At 45.2% G+C, this 17508-nt stretch overlaps 2 protein-coding genes across 3 annotated transcripts in view; both read left to right on the top strand.

The window, feature by feature from the left end:
* The window catches only part of MED13 (mediator complex subunit 13), a 168274-nt gene extending 166099 nt beyond the window's left edge, over positions 1–2175 (top strand). For both annotated transcript variants that reach the window (XM_039349995.1, XM_039349993.1), the window contains exon 30: positions 734–2175. In XM_039349995.1, the coding sequence (XP_039205929.1) occupies positions 734–866 (133 nt within the window). In that variant the 3' untranslated portion in view covers positions 867–2175. The remainder of the gene's footprint in view (positions 1–733) is intronic.
* Positions 2176–5361: 3186 nt separating this feature from the next.
* Positions 5362–17508, top strand: part of INTS2 (integrator complex subunit 2) — a 51224-nt gene continuing 39077 nt past the window's right edge. The window contains exons 1-6 of the mRNA XM_039349992.1: positions 5362–5616; positions 8207–8513; positions 8611–8749; positions 10685–10787; positions 12913–13026; positions 14482–14612. Of these exons, the coding sequence (XP_039205926.1) occupies positions 8221–8513; positions 8611–8749; positions 10685–10787; positions 12913–13026; positions 14482–14612 (780 nt within the window). The 5' untranslated portion in view covers positions 5362–5616; positions 8207–8220. The remainder of the gene's footprint in view (positions 5617–8206; positions 8514–8610; positions 8750–10684; positions 10788–12912; positions 13027–14481; positions 14613–17508) is intronic.

Raw genomic sequence — 17508 nt, 5'->3', positions numbered from 1 at the left:
GTGATGGAAATTTGGGCCTCCGATGTGGTCATAAGTTGAGGACTTTATCATCCGGGTTGAGTGCATCTCTCTCGTCTCCTGACTGATGTTCAGTTCCTTTTAATCTGAAACAACTTTAGTTTGGAGGTTGTATAAATGTTTATAGAAGTATATACCGAGAAGGTTAGATAAATAGAAGTATTAATCTTATTGTGTATAATACAGATAGGGAAATTTGGAGAGAGGAGTTGCTCGGACATTACCCCTGAATTGTATCTGAAGAGGGATGAGAGGGAAGAAAGGAGAGGAGAGAGAAAAGAGTAAAGGAGGGGAGAAGGAAGTAGGAAGGTTGGAGGAAGAGGAAAGGGGAGGAGAGTGGTGAAGGAGAGGAGAGGAAGAAGAGGGAAGTAGGGAAGAGAAGAAAGGGAGAAAGAAGGTAGAGAAGAAGGAGTGTGGATACAGTGAAAGGGGAAATGGGCGAGCAACACCAAAAGTTATGTGTATGTATTTATTTCATTTTGTTAAAAGTATCTGTATGTGAGTGTGGAGGGAATGTATGTTAATATCTGATAAATATTACGGTATATGTATGGGGGAGAGTTTGGAAAAATGAAACAACTTCAGTTTGCTCGTGGGGATTGTGAAGTTGAGTCGCTGGATTTTACCTGCGGAGTTTTTCTGGAAACGAAACAAAACAAAAGAAAAAAAAAATCCTCCCTTAATTAACGATTTGTTGATTTGTTTCTGTGTCCAGGTTTGTGTTGGAACAGTACAATGCACTCTCGTGGCTCACCTGTGACCCCGCGACCCAGGACCGGCGGTCGTGTCTCCCCATTCACTTTGTGGTGCTGAATCAGTTGTATAACTTTATCACGAATATGCTGTGATCTTTATCTGAACTGAGCGAGGTGAAGAACAGACGACAACAACCGAAAGGGAAAACAGGATTCCACTGCAGGACTCATCACTTAAGTCTTCTCTGTAACGTCATTTTTGTGATGGAGGGCAGAACGTGGGAGGGGCTGTTAATCATCCTCCATTAGTTCCAAGGAGTCTGACTTTTCGGTGGGAGGTGGATAAGTTGATTGTTCGCTCCCCTCCTTTTTTTTTGTTGGTGTGTTGCCTATATCTGACTGGCCGAAGTGGTGAACTGGTCGGTCGACATGTATTATAACGCATCTTTTTAGTAGCCAAGTATCCATTCTCCTTCCGCCCATCGACCTGTCACACAGTATTTGTGAAGAGTTTATGAGCCATAGGCCCCTGCCGTGTTAATAAATATTTTAAAAAGAAAAAAGAATGAGCATGGAGACCATTAAAAACGAGGGAGAAATAACAAAAATTTATGGAACTTTTTTTTGGAACATTGCAATGTTCTCGTATTGGATTATAGTATCTAGTATTCAAAAAAAAATGCCTGCATCTCTTATTTATTGTAAGTTTTTAAATGTATAAATTGTCTTATATTTCTTAACCTCTTTTATAAAAAAAAAATTTCCTAGAAGGTTTATACTGCCTTCTTGCTTTAAAGCAATTGGTCTAAAATTATATCTGTAATCGTCTTAATTGAAAGTTGCGGTAGGTTGCTTTTAGAGTATTATTTTTTTGTAAGCGGGCGGGGAGGGCTGGGAAACCGCAAAAAATTTGTATTTGGTCTTGATGTACAGTTTAATGGGGAATATAGGAAGGTTGGGGAGGGATAGAAATGTCCATACCTTTGTGTGTGGGAGATTTACAGCTAAGCTGTAGTTGCAGATTATACGTGTACAGTAATGAAGTTCACTGTGTTTATATAAAATTGAAGAAAAAAATAAAAGGTACCAGGTCTTACAGCAATTTTATATCACACATTTGCAGAGTTAACATAATGGCAATATATTAAAAAAAAGTGATATTGTTAGGTGGTTTAACTTGTAGTGAGAATTTAAAGAAGAAAATAATAATAAATTGTTTTATTTTATTTTATTTTATTTTATTGGTATTTCTGTTGAGGGCCGAGACTAACTTTGGCAGATTCCCTTCCCTGTTTCTCGAAGGAAGGAGGATGTGCTTTACTACAAGGGCCTCTGATGTTTTTTTTTCCCTGTGTGCATTTTAGCCAAGACCAGAATCTGTGTCATCTGATGAAATTTGCGACACTTTTTTCTAAAACAAGAAATCCTTGCCCTCAATAAACTGTGTCACTTTCATTTTCAAGCATTTGTGTATGTCACTGATCAAACTTCTCTGGGTTGGAATTATGGGGAAATCGCTATATCTATCATCAACCTTTCTCTTTCAAGCTGAAATGTTAGTTTTAGCAGCTCAAGCCATTTTCAAAATACTAAAAACAGTTGCGGCTGTAAGAAAATGAGCGGATTTTGATTTCTCAAGAGTGCAGTTTGTTATTAATTTAAATCGATTTTCATTATTTATTTATTTATTTATGAGACTTATATACCGCTTTAAGTGCAAGCACTCTCTAAGCGGTGTACACCAGTAAGCAATGTATATATATATTTACATTGCCCCCAACAATCTGGGTCCTCATTTTACCTACCCCGGAAGGATGGAAGGCTGAGTCAACCTTGAGCCGGTGAGATTTGAACCATTGACCTGCTGAACACAGTCAGCTAAAGTGGCCTGCAATACTGCACCCTAACTGCTGCGCCACCTCAGATTAGATTCTTCCAGAATTGATTCCACTAACGCAAGTTCAGTCTTCTTTAAAAACAAAACAAAACCCTACCTCTCTCCATGCCTTGATTTTATTTTTGTTGTTTGCACATTGCAGTGGAAACTCTTAAGCTTACCTGTACGTGGTCTTTCCTCTTTTAACTAAGCAATTGTGTCCTGCTGTGATGAAAACATAAAAAATGTGAAAAAAACCACAAACTGTTCACTGCTGACTCTAATAGACCTCTCCTTCCTTCCTTCCTTCCTTCCTTCCTTCCTTCCTTCCTTCCTTCCTTCCTTCCTTCCTTCCTTCCTTCCTTCCTTCCTTCCTTCCTTCCTTCCTTCCTTCCTTCCTTCCTCCCTATCTCCCTCCCTCCCTCCCTCCTTCAGTTTGGTCTAGTCTGGTAGATCATGAATGGGTTGGGTGACTTTGAGCCAGTCACCAGGAGAGGGTGAATTCTAGTCCTGCCTCAGGATGGAAGCAGTTCCTAGTAAGGCCGCCTTTTGCAATTGACTAATGTCGAATTTGTCAATGCCAATGGTGTTCAAGTGGTGCTCCAGTTGTTTTGGGATTGCTCCCTTACTATCCTTGCTTGCCTTTGCCACAGTCTTTCTATTTCTATTTGTAGGTCTTTGTATTTTGTTATCTTCTCCAGTTCTTTCTCGTCTATTCTGCTGTCTCCAGGCACTGCCACGTCCATTATCCACTATTATTATTATTATTATGGATCATCGCACAGTCAGCCAGATGTTCAGACTGGATTTGGCATTTTGTCTACCTATCGAGTCCTTACCCAGGACCTGGGATAGGCAGATGTGGATGTTTGATGATGATGATAATGATGATGATGATGATTATTCACTATTATTGAAAAGTACTTCAGTCCATATTGTTCATTTCCCTCCATCACTCCAACCCTTTTGAGAGCTGAAGCAGCCACAGCCAAGCAGGGTGCCGCCATCTTCAAAAAAAAACCCCTGAAAAAGCACCTTTGGGACAACCGTGACCTGGAGGACTGAGAATCTAGGCACTCCTACATCACTTAGTAGCTATTCCTTGCTGTAAACGTAAGGTGGGACAGAATTGAAAATTGCCTTCCAAGCCCCTCACGTACCAGCCTTTATGATGTTCTGCTGTTGCACAAGGTGTTTGTTACTTTGCTTCTGGGTCCACTTCAAGCTGTTGGTTATCAACTTTAAAACCCTTTATGGCACACGGGTTCAGTTAATTAAGGAAATGTCTCACCCCAAGGGGATTAGACCAGCCCACTTGTGCCAGCAGAAGGGGCATACCGGAGACCCCACCAATCAAGGTCTTCCGGCTGGTGGGGTCCAGGAGATGGGCCTTTTCTGTGGTGGCTCCCACCATCTTGAACATCATTCCTCTTTGAGGCGAGATCTCCCACCGTTGGACTCCAATTATTTTATATTTCTATTTTTAGGTTATTGTAAGCCACCTTGACAGGGAGACGGGCAGCGCAGACATTTAATCAATGAATAACACCTCTCTGCACTTCTCTATTGCAGTGGTGGGGTGGGGGCGCTTGCTGAACTGGCCATTAATGTATGGGATTTCTTCTCAGGGTTCAATTCTTTACTCCAATGGTGGCGAACCTATGGCACGGGTGCCAGAGGCGGCACTCAGAGCCCTCTCTGTGGGCACGCGCGCCATTGCCCCAGTCCTGGGCCTTCAGCTGGGTTTTATAAAACCTTTTCGCTTTAAGCTTCTGCCGCCGTGTACAAAAAAAAAAAGTTCAATCAGTCAATTTCAAGTTCTCACGAAAAAAAAATCTTGCAAAGTTGGAATTGATTGATTGAACTTTTTAGTCTGACTGCAGCCACGGCTACCCAATGGGCCACACCCACCCGGCACCCGACACCTGGATTTTGGGTTGCAGTTTGGGCACTCAGTCTCTAAAACAGTGTTTCTCAACCTTGACAATTTTAAGGCATGTGGATTTCAACTCCCAGAATTCCACAGCCAGCAATGCTGGCTGTGGAATTCTGGGAGTTGAAGTCCACATGCCTTAAAATTGTCAAGGTTGAGAAACACTGCTCTAAAAGGTTCGCCATCACTGCTTTACTCCAATTTCCACTAATTCCTTCCCCCTCCCAACCAACGTTCGAGGTATTACTAAGGATTGCATTTTGGTGAATTTCAGGGCAACCTAAAACCCACCCATATTCCCACGGTTACCACCACTTTCCTGCAATCCATAAAGCCTTCCAAATATTTAGGTTAGAAATATAAGTAGCCCCAGATTTTTTTTTTAAATCAATTTATTTAACGGGATGAGGGGTGGGGGTCGGTTGGCAACTTTAAGATTTGTGGACTTCAACTCCCAGAATTCCCCAGCCAGCCATGCTGGCTGGGGAATTCTGGGAGTAGAAATCCGCAGCTTTTAAAATAGGCAAGATTGGACACCCTCGATTGAAAAGATTCGTATGCCGCCTCTCTTCCGTAACACAAACCTGGCCGGCTCCGAGCAGTAACAAAAGGGAGAACAAAAGCATAAAAAGCAACCGAACCAAACATACGCGGCTTCGCACAGAACAACAACAACGCTGCATAGCTCTGCAGCTTGCATCCATTTGCGGGCGGAACTGATGCGGGTAAGGAGCGACTTCCGCCCTTACGGGGGCGAGCCGCATAATCCCTCGACTCCTTACAGGAAGTGACGTTTCCTTGCCTTCGGAGCCATGGCTGCCCCTTGGCGGAAGTAGGACTTTTTAACCCCGGAAGTAGTGCTTCCAGGCGGGTTTCGCCTCATCGGAATGCGCGTCCTTTTCTCGCCGCAAAAGAGCCCGGTTCTAGGGGCGGTTGGGGAAGCGGAACTTCCCCTGTTGAGGGCGGCCCTGGCTCCTCGTCCTGCTTTCTTTTCTCGTCCATCATTAGGTTTATATCCCGCCTTTCCTTCGGGCTCTCAAGGGGTTTTTCCTAGCACTCCCTCCTGCTAGTTTCTCCCACAACAACCCTGTGAGGTAGGTCGTGCTGAGAGGGAGGGACTGGCCCCAAGTCCTCCAGGGATCTTCTGTGGTTAAGGATGGATTTTTTTTTTATATCTACTGTTCTGATTTTTTTTAAAAAATGTAGAGACTGTAGAACGGGTTTTCAAACTTGGCTCTTTTATGACTTGTGGACTTCAACTCCCAGAATTCCTCGGCCAGCGTACCTTGCTGAGGAATTCTGGGAGTTGGTCCACAAGTCATCAAAGGGCCACGTTTGAAGACCCCTGCTGTAGAAGGAGTGCAGAGAAGAGCCACATAGATGATCAGTGGACTGGAGGCTAAAGCATAGAAAAACAGTTGCTGGAATTGGGTATGTTTACTTTAATGAAGAGAAGGACGAAGGGGGACAAAATAGCAGTGTTCCAGTATCTCAGGGGCTGCCCTAAAGAAGAGGGAGTCAAGCTATTCTCCAAAGCACCAGAAGGCAGGACAAGAAGCAACGAATGGAAATTAATCAAGGAGAGAAGCAACCTAGGAGAAATTTCCTGACAGTTAGAACAATTAATCAGTGGAACAACCTGCCTCCAGAAGTTGTGAATGCTCCAACACTGGAACTTTTTAAGAAAAGACTGAACAGCCACTTGTCTGAAATGGTATAGGGTTTCCTGCCTGAGCAAGGGGTTGGACTAGAAGACTTCTAAGATCCATTCCAACTTTTGTTGTTCTCTTATTCTGTAATGCCTCTCTGACACACATAAAACAATCTCCCAGCTTCTCCATTCCCTCATGAAGTTCACAACAATCCTGTGAAGTAGATTAGTCTTAGAGAACAAGAAGTCCAGTGGCTTCATTGTCCTAATTCTCCCACACTAGCTTTCCCCTTGCCATCACAAGGGACGAAAATAATAATTTCTGGTTTGAGGACAATATGCAAAATGCTTTTATTTTTGTATGTCATGACTGATATTTCTCCATCCTCATATTTGGTACTTGTGCATCGATCTAAAAGCAGACAGTTGGCAAATAGCAGAGGGAGCAGGGCAAGGAGAATAAAACTTGATAGTTAACCAGTATTTACAGTCATTTGTAAAGTTGTTTTCTACCGGAGTGACTTGATAAATATGCAGACTTATGTCATTGCAAGGGACTGTTAATCCAATTGGTTGCTCAAAAAAAATGACATTGCCTCAAACTTTTAGAAAGCTCCTTGGTTTGAACATATGAGAAATAGATTTCTATAGGACCAAACGAAAAATTATTTAAGCAGATGCATATTTAAAATTGAAAATTATCACAACACTTAGTGACCTATATAATAACATGCAAGATATAATGGTGTATTTTTTTGTGTTGAGTTGTACTTATTGATTATTCAGGAAGGAAGAATTTGATAAACCTCAATAGTTTGTTAGACCCACACCTTTAGTTCATGGATAGGAAATTAAAGAAACCTGAAGCCATACAATACTGACTGCTAAGTTTCCAAAACAGTTTTTCCAGCCTAGATGGAAAAAAGGGTTGCAATTTTTTCGTGGCTTGGATTTATTTGGAGCATAATGCTTGCTTTTTGTAATCATTGCTTTTCTTTTTCCTTTGCATTTATTCTAACAGCTGCCTATAAAAATCCATATTACAATTTTGTCCTTCACTAAGGGCCTAAACGCTTGCTGTTAATTGACTTGGAGCCCAGATTGAGGTTCGGGTGAGGGTTAACTTGTTCTGGCAGTTCCTTGATTGGGGTATTGTTTACTTCTTGAATGTTGGCCTGTTAAGCTTTAATTTATGCTCATTTGGGCAAGCCACTTTAATACAAATTGAGAACAAACCCCATTCCTTACTAGAACCAATGATATTGCCTGGTTTGAATAATGGAACTTCTGCAAGAAAGCCACCAAGCTAGAGAGAGAACACCAAAGGACCTCTCATTTTAACCCTGAGCTACAAATATTCTCCTTTGGTATTGGTATTTGTCGTGTGTAATAATAATAATAATAATAATAATAATAATAATAATAATAATAAAAAGTTGGAAGGGACCTTGGAAGTCATCTAATCCAACCCCCTGCTCAGGCAGGAAACCCTATACCATTTCAGACAAATGGCTGTCCAGTCTCTTCTTAAAACCTCCAATGTTGGAGCATTCACCACTTCTGGAGGCAGGTTGTTCCACTGGTTAATTGTTCTAACTGTCAGGAAATTTCTCCTTAGTTCTAGGTTGCTTCTCTCCTTGATGAGTTTCCATCTGTTGCTTCTTGTCCTGCCTTCAGGAGCTTTGGAGAATAGCTTGACTCCCTCTTCTTTGGGGCAGCCCCTGAGATACTGGAACACTGCTATCATGTCCCCCCTCGTCCTTCTCTTCATTAAACTAGACATGCCCAATTCCAGCAACCGTTCTTGATATGTTTTAGCCCCCAGTCCCCTAAATATCTTTGTTGCTCCTCTCTGCACTCTTTCTAGAGTCTCAACATCTTTTTTACATCGTGGTGACCACAACTGGATGCAGTATTCCAAGTGTGGCCTTACCAAGGCCTTGTAAAGTGCTATTAATACACGTGTGTGTGTGTGTGTGTGTGTAAGAGAGAGAGACAGTTTGATTTTCTAAACTCTTTATTGTGGATTTCAGGGCACGCTTGCAAAATGGCGGAATGTTCAGCTCTTCAGTTTGTCAGCCCTTTCGCCTTTGAAGCCATGCAGAAAGTGGACGTGGTGCGTTTAGCGGCGCTGAGCGACCCGGAGCTCCGATTGTTGCTGCCTTGCTTGGTGCGGATGGCCTTGTGTGCACCGGCCGATCAGAGCCAGAGTTGGGCCCAGGACAAGAAACTCATCCTGCGCCTGCTTTCGGGCGTCGAAGCCGTCAACTCCATTGTAGCCTTGCTCTCTGTGGATTTTCACGCTTTGGAACAGGATGCCAATAAAGAACAACAGCTTAGGTAAGGCTGCCTGGTTTTGGTTTTTCCCCCCACGACAGTTTTAAAAAAGCGCTGTAACAAATCGGAAGAGGAAGCCTTTATGTTCTTCTCTTCGTAGACATAAGCTTGGAGGAGGCAGCGGAGAGAGCATTTTGGTGTCCCAGCTGCAGCACGGCCTGACTCTGGAATTTGAACACAGCGATTCACCCCGGCGCCTCCGTCTTGTGCTGAGCGAGCTGCTGGCAATTATGAATAAGGTGAGTTTTTCCTTCAGTCCTTCCTGATAAGGTCACCTCTCTTTTCTGGGTCCTTAAAGCTGTAGGTTTTCCTTCCTTCCTTCCTTCCTTCCTTCCTTCCTTCCTTCCTTCCTTCCTTCCTCCCTCCCTCCCTCCCTCCCTCCCTCCCTCCCTCCCTCCCTCCATCCCTCTTCCTTCCTTCCTTCCTTCCTTCCTTCCTTCCTTCCTTCCTTCCTTCCTTCCTTCCCCACTCACTCACTCCATCTTCTTTCCTTCCTTCCTCCCTCCATGCCTTCATCTTCCTTCCTTCCTCCCTCCCTCCCTCCCTCCCTCCCTCCCTCCCTCCCTCCATCTCCCTCCCTTCCTTCTTCCTTCCTTCCTTCCTTCCTTCCTTCCTTCCTCCCTCCCTCCCTCCATCGCCCTTCCTTCCTTCCTTCCTTCCTTCCTTCCTTCCTTCCTTCCTTCCTTCCCCACTCACTCACTCCATCTTCTTTCCTTCCTTCCTCCCTCCCTCCCTCCCTCCCTCCCTTCATCTTCCTTCATTCCCCACTCACTCACTCCATCTTCTTTCTTTCCTCCCTCCCTCCATGCCTTCATCTTCCTTCCTTCCTTCCTTCCTTCCTCCCTCCCTTCCTCCCTCCCTCCCTCCCTCCATCTCTCTTCTTCCTTCCTTCCTTCCTTCCTTCCTTCCTTCCTTCCCCACTCACTCACTCCATCTTCTTTCCTTCCTTCCTCCCTCCCTCCATCCCTTCATCTTCCTTCATTCCCCACTCACTCACTCCATCTTCTTTCTTTCCTCCCTCCCTCCATGCCTTCATCTTCCTTCCTTCCTTCCTTCCTCCTTTCCTCCCTTCCTCCATCTTCCTTCCTTCCCCATTCACTCACTCCATCTTCTTTCCTTCCTCCTTCCCTCCCTCCCTCCATCCCTTCATCTTCCTTCCTTCCTTCCCTACTCACTCACTCACTCCATCTTCTTTCCTTCCTCCCTCCCTCCCTTCATCTTCCTTCCTTCCTTCCCCACTCACTCACTCCATTTTCTTTTCTTCCTTCCCTCCCTCCCTCCCTCCCTCCCTCCCTCCATCTTTCTTCATTCCCTCCCTCCCTCCCTCACTCCATCTTCTTTCCTTCCTCCCTCCCTCCCTGATACAGCTCTGGGCAGCTTACCATATAATAAAAAAGTAAAAAGCACCAGTAACAATTACTGTCAGAAAAAAATAAAAGAGAAAAGCAAAACAAAACAAAACAGAACAAAAACAAGATACATGATGGGCAGCCTGGGGAATGGGGATTTTCTCTCCCTGGCCAGCCGCCCCCAACGTAGGAGGCCCCAGGCAAGCAGCAGAGCCATTTTTGTAGGCTCTGCAGGAATGGCACTTGCCTCCAAGTTGAGGCAATCCTCAACTTCCAACCATTTATTTAGTCACCGCTCGAAGTTACAATGGCCCTGAAAAAAAGCAACTTACGACCGCTTTTCACACTTAGGGAACGTTGAAGCACCCCCGTGGTCACGTGATCAAAATTCTGGCGCTTGGTGTCTGGGTCAAATCGATGATGGTCACAGCATCCCTTGCGTGTGTGTGTGTGTGTGTGTGTCACACGATCACATTTACACGACCTTCTGACAAGCAAAGTCCCAACAGGGGAAGCCAGTTTCGCTTAACGGCCGTGTGACTAATTTAATTGCAATGATTCATTTAATGCCTGTGGCAAGCAAGGTCTTAAAAAGGGTGTAGGGTTTCCTGCCTGAGCAGGGGGTTGGACTAGATGACCTCCAAGGTCCCTTCCAACTTTATTATTATTATTATAAAATGGGGGGGGGGCAAATTCACTTAACAAACGTCTCGCGTAGCCGCAGAAATGCTTTGGGCTCCCTCGTGGTCATCAGCCGAGGGACTTCCCTGTCTTCCAGCTGGCTTTGCTTTTCCTTTTTCACAAAGAAATCCTCTCTCTGAACAGGTGGCCGACTCCGCTGGCGAGTTTTTTTTCAAGTCCCCAGAGCTGTTTGAGAGCCCGGTTTATTTGGAAGAGGCGGCCGACGTCCTCTGCATTTTGCAAGCAGGTGTGTCTTTCTCTCCCTTTCTAGCTTCTGTGTGAGTAAGGCAGTCCTCGACTTAACAGCCACCCGTTTAGTGACCGTTCAAAGTTACAACGGCGTTGAAAAGATATGATTTGCAGCCAGTCCTCATGCTTGCAAGTGGCGCAGCATCCTCACGGTCACATGTGATCAAAATTGGGTTGCTTGGCAACCGGCATGGATGTATCATGGTTGCAGCTTCCCAGAGTCGCACAGTTGAGATGATCGAAGACCTGGAGACTAAAACATATGAAGAACGGTTGCAAGATTTGGATTTGGCTAGTCTAGAGAAGAGAGGGACTAGGGGAGCAGTCTTTCCGTATTTGAGGGGCTGCCACAAGGAGGAGGGGGTCAACTTATTCACCAAAGCACCGGAAGGCAAGACGAGAAGCAACGGATGGAAACTAATCAAGGAGAGAAGCAACCTGGAATTAAGGATTTCCAAGTGGCCTCATGCAGGCTGGAAAGGGACAGCCAAAGAGCCAAATGTGGCCCAGGGGCCATAAAATGCCCACATATGATCTTAAGAGATACATGCATCTTTACCTTTTTTTTGTTTTATCTATATTGTTCATATTAGTCATAATCTCATTTATCCCTAGCCTATTGTTAACACACTGGCTTCACTTTGGACTTTTTGAATGTTGTTAAAAATACTAATACTATTACTACTACTAATAATAACAACAACAACAACAACAACAATCCCAAGTAGGAATTGCTTCCATTCTGCGACGATATCTGTAATACCATCAAACATCCACATTTGCCTATCCCAGGTCCTTGGGAAGGTAGACAAAAATGCCAAATCCAGTCTGAACATCTGGCTGATTGTGCGATGAATAATATTAATAATAATAATAATGATGATGATGATGATGATGATGATGATGTTAGAAGGGACCTTGGAGGTCATTTAGTCCAACCCCATGCTCAGGCAGGAAACCCTATACCATTCTGGACAAATGGCTGTCCAGTCTCTTCTTAAAAACCTCCAATGTTGGAGCATTCACTGCTTCTGGAGGCAGTTTGTTCCACTGGTTAATTGTTCTAACAGTCAGGAAGTTTCTCCTTAGTTCTAGGTTGCGTCTCTCCTTGATTAGTCTCCATCCATTGCTTCTTGTCCTGCTGTGCTTTGCAGAATAGCTTGACTCCCTCTTCTTTGTGGCAGCCCTTGAGATATTGGAAGACTGCTATCATGTCCCCCCTCGTCCTTCTCTTCATTAAACTAGACCAAGGGTAGGCAGCCTTGGCTCTTTTATGACTCGTGGACTTCAACTCCCAGAATTCTTGAGCCAGCATGGCTCAGGATGGAAACCTCTCCATTTCTCCTCAGCATGGCTGGCTCAGGAACTCTGGGAGTTGAAGTCCACGAGTCATAAAAGAGCCAAGGTTGCCTATCCCTGGAGTTGTTGTTGTTGTTAATTGCGAAGTCGTGTCCGACCCATCGCGACCCCATGGACAACGTTCCTCCAGGTCTTCCTGTCCTCTACCATCTTCTGGAGTCCATTTAAGTTCACACCTACTGCTTCAGTGACTCATCCAGCCATCTCATTCTCTGTCGTCCCCTTCTTCTATTGCCCTCAATCTTTCCCAGCATTAGGCCCTTCTCCAGTGAGTCCTTCCTTCTCATTAGGTGGCCAAAGTACTTGAGTTTCAATTTCAGGATCTGGCCTTCTAAAGAGCAGTCAGGGTTGATCTCTTCTAGGACTGACCGGTTTGAACGCCTTGCAGTCCAAGGGACTCGCAGGAGTCTTCTCCAGCACCATAGTTCAAAGGCCTCAATTCTTTTATCCCTGGAGTAGACATACCCAATTCCAGCAACCATTCCTTATATGTTTTAGCCTCCAGTCCCCTGATCATCTTTGTTGCTCTTCTCTGCCTTCTTTATAGAGTCTCAACATCTTTTTTACATCGTGGTGACCAAAACTGGATGCAGTATTCCAATTGTAGCCTTACCAAGGCATTGGTGGTTGCTAGTTTCTGGGCAAGATCTGTTTTAACTTGTACATGTCCAGATCTTGTATTTTAAATTGTATGCTGAAGAGTATACCTTATTTTAATCATGATGCTTCTGGCACAACTAAACTTTGAACTCTTGTGTGTTCAGAACTTCCTTCTCTGTTGCCTATCATTGATGTGGCTGAAGCCTTGCTGCACGTGAAGAATGGAGCTTGGTTCCTCTGCCTTTTAGTAGCCAATGTCCCAGACAGTTTTAATGAAGGTATGTTACATGCTTGAATACTTTGTTCGGCAGTGATTTTGTGTGTTGCTGTGTGTTGCAAAGACACCATTGATGTGCATCAGGAGTAACATTTGCTGGAGCACATTTTTCAGTAACAGCATTAGAAGGTTAAGAAAAAAACAGCTGAGTAGGAACTAAACATACTTATGGCATTCAATATATGTCTTGAATGCAGTATGTATGGACTGCAAATTACATGAAAAAACGCTGTGTTTCAAAAGACAGGAGAAAGGAAGAATGCAATTCACTTCATCAATAACTCCAGAAAATTGTAAACTTATGGAATGAGAATGTGACCCAGCTGGTCAACACAATCACTTCTGAATGCCCTAAGTCAGAGGTCCCCAACCTTTTGGGCACCAGGGACCGGTTCCGGTGGAGAGAAGTTTTTCCATAGTCCAGAGGGTGTGCGGTTTTGTGTGCTACCTGCATCCCGCAGATGGGGCTTTGCTTGTTTTGTGTGGACTGGTTGCTGGCATGACGGGGCCCAGTACCGGTCCATGGACCAGGGGTTGGGGACCCCTGCCCTAAGTCTTTTTCTGAACCCTGGATAACTCTAGAACCCTTTGATCAGGATGGGTGTCATGGTTCCGACTAATGAAACACTTCAAAGAACTTCCAGGCATTGTTTATCCTAAAAAGTTATTAATCATGTAACAAAATGTCGGCACAGCAAAGAATAAAGGATGCCAAGATCTGAAATCTTCCACCCCTGGGCAGTTATTTTGCTAGCATTTTCCCTCCCTTATTTTGCTGTCATAAATCATATTTTCCAATCAGCCTGGTGGGGGGGGGGAGGCAAAGATTCATTTCCGTTCTGAAGCCCAGGTAATTACTCTCTACACCAGTGGTTCTCAACCTGTGGGTCGGGACCCCATTTGGGGTCGAACGACCATTTCATGGGGGTCGCCAAACAACGCAGTCCGCCATTTTTTTCCCCTTTTCCTTAGCTGTGCTACTCCCTTTTCTATTGGCTTTTGAAAGTCAATAGAATAGACTCTCTTGAATAGAGTCTAATTCTATTGGCTTTTAAAAGCCAATAGGAATTGTCCAGGCTGTCTCTGCCCTGCTGAGCCCGCCAAAAGTCCCATTCTGCAAACGGTGAGTAGTCCCAGTTGAGTAGTCCTCGACTTACGACCGGTTGAGTAGTCCTCGACTTACAACAGGTTGGGGTTCGCGGCATTAAAAAGGTTGAGAACCACTGCTCTACACATTCTTTCTCCTCCCTTCCCAGCATCATCTGAATTAACTCTAAAAATACCAGACAGTTCTGCATATTTTGTCAAAGCAAGAATATTCAATATTAGCAGCGTTGACGACGGGTGGCTGGCCACCTGCGTCTGCCCTGCTTCTCCCACCACTGTTTTTGCAACTGGACCGAGTTGAAAGCCTTGCAATTCTTTTCTTTTCTTTTTTTTAATTGGTGGATCGCAGTCTGCAGGGGCTTGATCAAGAACGGCGAGAGGCAAGACGAGGAAAGCTTTGGAGGCCGCCACAGGACAGATGCGCTGCGTCATCTTTGCAAGATGAACCCTTCCCAGGCGCTGAGGGTCCGTGGCATGGTGGTAAGTCCTCTTGCCACTTGTTGTGATAAAGGCGTCGCGATGAAGTAACTTATCCGCCTATTTCTTTTCTGAGAGAAGAGAACAATCACAGCTCAGGCTTGAAGAGTGGGTTTCTCTTGGTGCCATCTGCACTTGGTAGGTTTCTTGAAGACGTTACCAAAGTAGGTAACATCGTTATCAACATGTGTTGTTAGTTGGGAAGTCGTGTCTGACCCATGGCGACCCCATGGACAATGTTCCTCCAGGCCTTCCTGTCCTCTACCATCTTCTGGAGTCCATTGAAGCTCACGCCTCCTGCTTCAGTGACTCCATCCAGCCACTTCATTCTCTGTCGTCCCCTTCTTCTATTGCCCTCCATCTTTCCCAGCATCAGGCTCTTCTCCAGTGAGTCCTTCCTTCTCATTAGGTGGCCAAAGTACTTGAGTTTCAACTTCAGGATCTGGCCTTCTAAAGAGAAGTCGGGGTTGATCTCCTCCAGGACTGACCGGTTTGATCGCCTTGCAGTCCAGGGGACTCGCAGGAGTCTTCTCCAGCACCAGAGTTCAAAGGCCTCCATTCTTTGGCGCTCAGCCTTTCTTATGGTCCAGCTTTCACAGCCATACATTGCAACTGGGAAAACCATGGCCTGGACTATACATACTTTTGTTGGCAGGGTGATGTCTCTGCTTCTTAGTATGCTGTCTAGATTTGCCATAGCTTTCCTCCCCAGGAGCAAGTGTGGTGATCTTGGAGCCCAGGAAGATAAAATCTGTCACTACTTCCATTTCTTCCCCATCTATTTGCCAGGAATTAAGAGGCCCGGATGCCATGATCTTGGTTTTCTTAATGTTGAGATTCAAGCCAAGTTTTGCACTCTCCTTCTTCACCCGCATCAAGAGGTTCTTTAGTCCCTCTTCATTTTCTGCCATTAGAGTGGGATCATTTGTATATCTGTCAACATGTACATACCGTGTTTCCTTGAAAATATCCCTAAAATAAGCCCTAGCTTGATTTTAATGTGTCTGCTAATATAAGCCTTACCCCCAAAATAAGCTCTAGTTAAGACCCTGCCCACTTTGTCCCACTGTCTGGTTGTACGAGGTGGGGCGAGGCGGATGTGTAAAAATCAAGCTAGGGCAGGGATGGGGGGGGTGGAGCTGCTTAGCTCAGGGCCCCTGCAGCCAGGCCTCGTGGTGGCAACAGCAGCAGCAGCCCTGTCCTACAAAAAAGCCTATTTGGCCACGGGTCCACTTTTGGTTGCTGGCAGCCACTCATGGCAGGATGCCACGTGACACGTCATGCTGGTGCTGCTGCTTGCGGGATGATGCCACATGGCATGATGCACCAGTGGCGCTGCTTGCACGCACAATGTGCCACTTGACATCCTGCGAGTAGGTCTTTGGTTATTCGGGTTTTCTCCCGCGTCGAATTGGAAGTGTCTTGGCGACATTTCAACAAAGTCTCATTCGTCATCTTCAGGCTGGTGTCTTCGGCTTCATGCTTCTAGGAGCAATGCGTGATCGTAGCTGTTTCTTCCTTTTAACTGCCAGTAGGGGTATGAACTGATTGGGTGAGAGCTTGGCTGTGTTCTGATTGGGTGGAGGTGTGTTCTGATTGGTTAGGAGCTTGGCTGTGCTCTAATTGGATGGGGGGGTTGGCTGTGCTCTGATTGGATGGGGGAGTGTTCTGTTTGGGTGGGGGCTTTGTTGTGCTCAGGTTAGTCTGAGTTGCAGGGGGATTTGAGATGGTGAGCTGCATTGCTGTTGTTTGGCTTCGCATTCGTAGTCGTGCCTCATCTTCATGGTGGGTGTCAGTTTGCTTCATGTATGGATTGAAGTGGTTTAAAGTGGCTAATGATGCAGCTGTGGTCTGGCTTCTGGTTTGTGGTTGTGCTTCATCATCGGTGTGGGTTTGGGTTTGCTTTTTGCGTGGATGTGTGGTGGTGACATCCTGTGTGGTTTTTGTGAGTGTGGGTCTGGTGTCATTCTTTGTGTTAGGGACTTGTTTGTCAATAAGGGCATCAACACTGACAGGGCAAGCCACTTGTATATAAAATGAGACAAAATCCTACTTTCTAACTCAGGGTTGCAAAAATGGGCCGCCGCACCACAGGGCGCCAAAATGGGCTGCCTCCGTGCCTCGGGGCACAAAAACGGGACGCTGCTGTGCCACGGGGTACAGAAACAAGGCACTGCACCACGCAAGAATGGGGTAGGGCTAGTATGCGGGTGCTAGCTCTGTCCTGTTTGCGGCACGCATGTGCTTGCGGCCCTGTGCGCACATGCCTGCACGCACACATGTAAAATGCTTTCCCCCTCCCTTTTCCTGAGATCCGCCAACCAACAAAAGTTGGTGACCTCTGTTCTAACTAACACTGCTGGGGTTACCTAGTTTGGTACTGAAATGTCTGAAAGAAAACAGCCAAGCTCAGAGAATACCAAGGACACCATATTTCTTTTCGTTTTTTATTATATTAATAAAATCATGATTTAAAAATAACTTGACAACCGGTGCCCACATTTTTTAGTATTTTCTCACCCATTGTAGTCAGCATGTGCTGTTCCGTGCCCGACCAGTTCTTTTCATTTCTTTCCCCCTTTACAGAGTAGAGAGATTGGAGAGGAAGGGATTACAAGAGAATAATCAGGCACATAATAGAGAGTACATATCAAATCAAAACACTGGTGTCAGCAACTGCAAGCTCATCATCCAAGCAGCTCATTGCATTCTCCATTGTGTGCCTGCTTACTCTCTTATAATCCCTTCCTCTCCAAACTCTCTGTAAGGAATGGGAGAGAAAAAGTCCAAGCGATTTCTGTAGGCAATCTCTCTACGCCTGAACTTTTTTTTTTTTTTTTTGTCTCCTCATAAAGCTAGTCTGTGAAATTGCTATTTGGTTCAGGGTGATGTGCAGACT

Source organism: Crotalus tigris, unplaced genomic scaffold (assembly GCF_016545835.1).
Source record: "Crotalus tigris isolate CLP2741 ecotype Arizona unplaced genomic scaffold, ASM1654583v1 scf7180000018306.2785112, whole genome shotgun sequence".
Lineage (NCBI taxonomy): Eukaryota > Metazoa > Chordata > Lepidosauria > Squamata > Viperidae > Crotalus > Crotalus tigris.
Note: the sequence above shows the minus strand (reverse complement) of the source record. Positions and strands in the feature narration are given on the sequence as shown.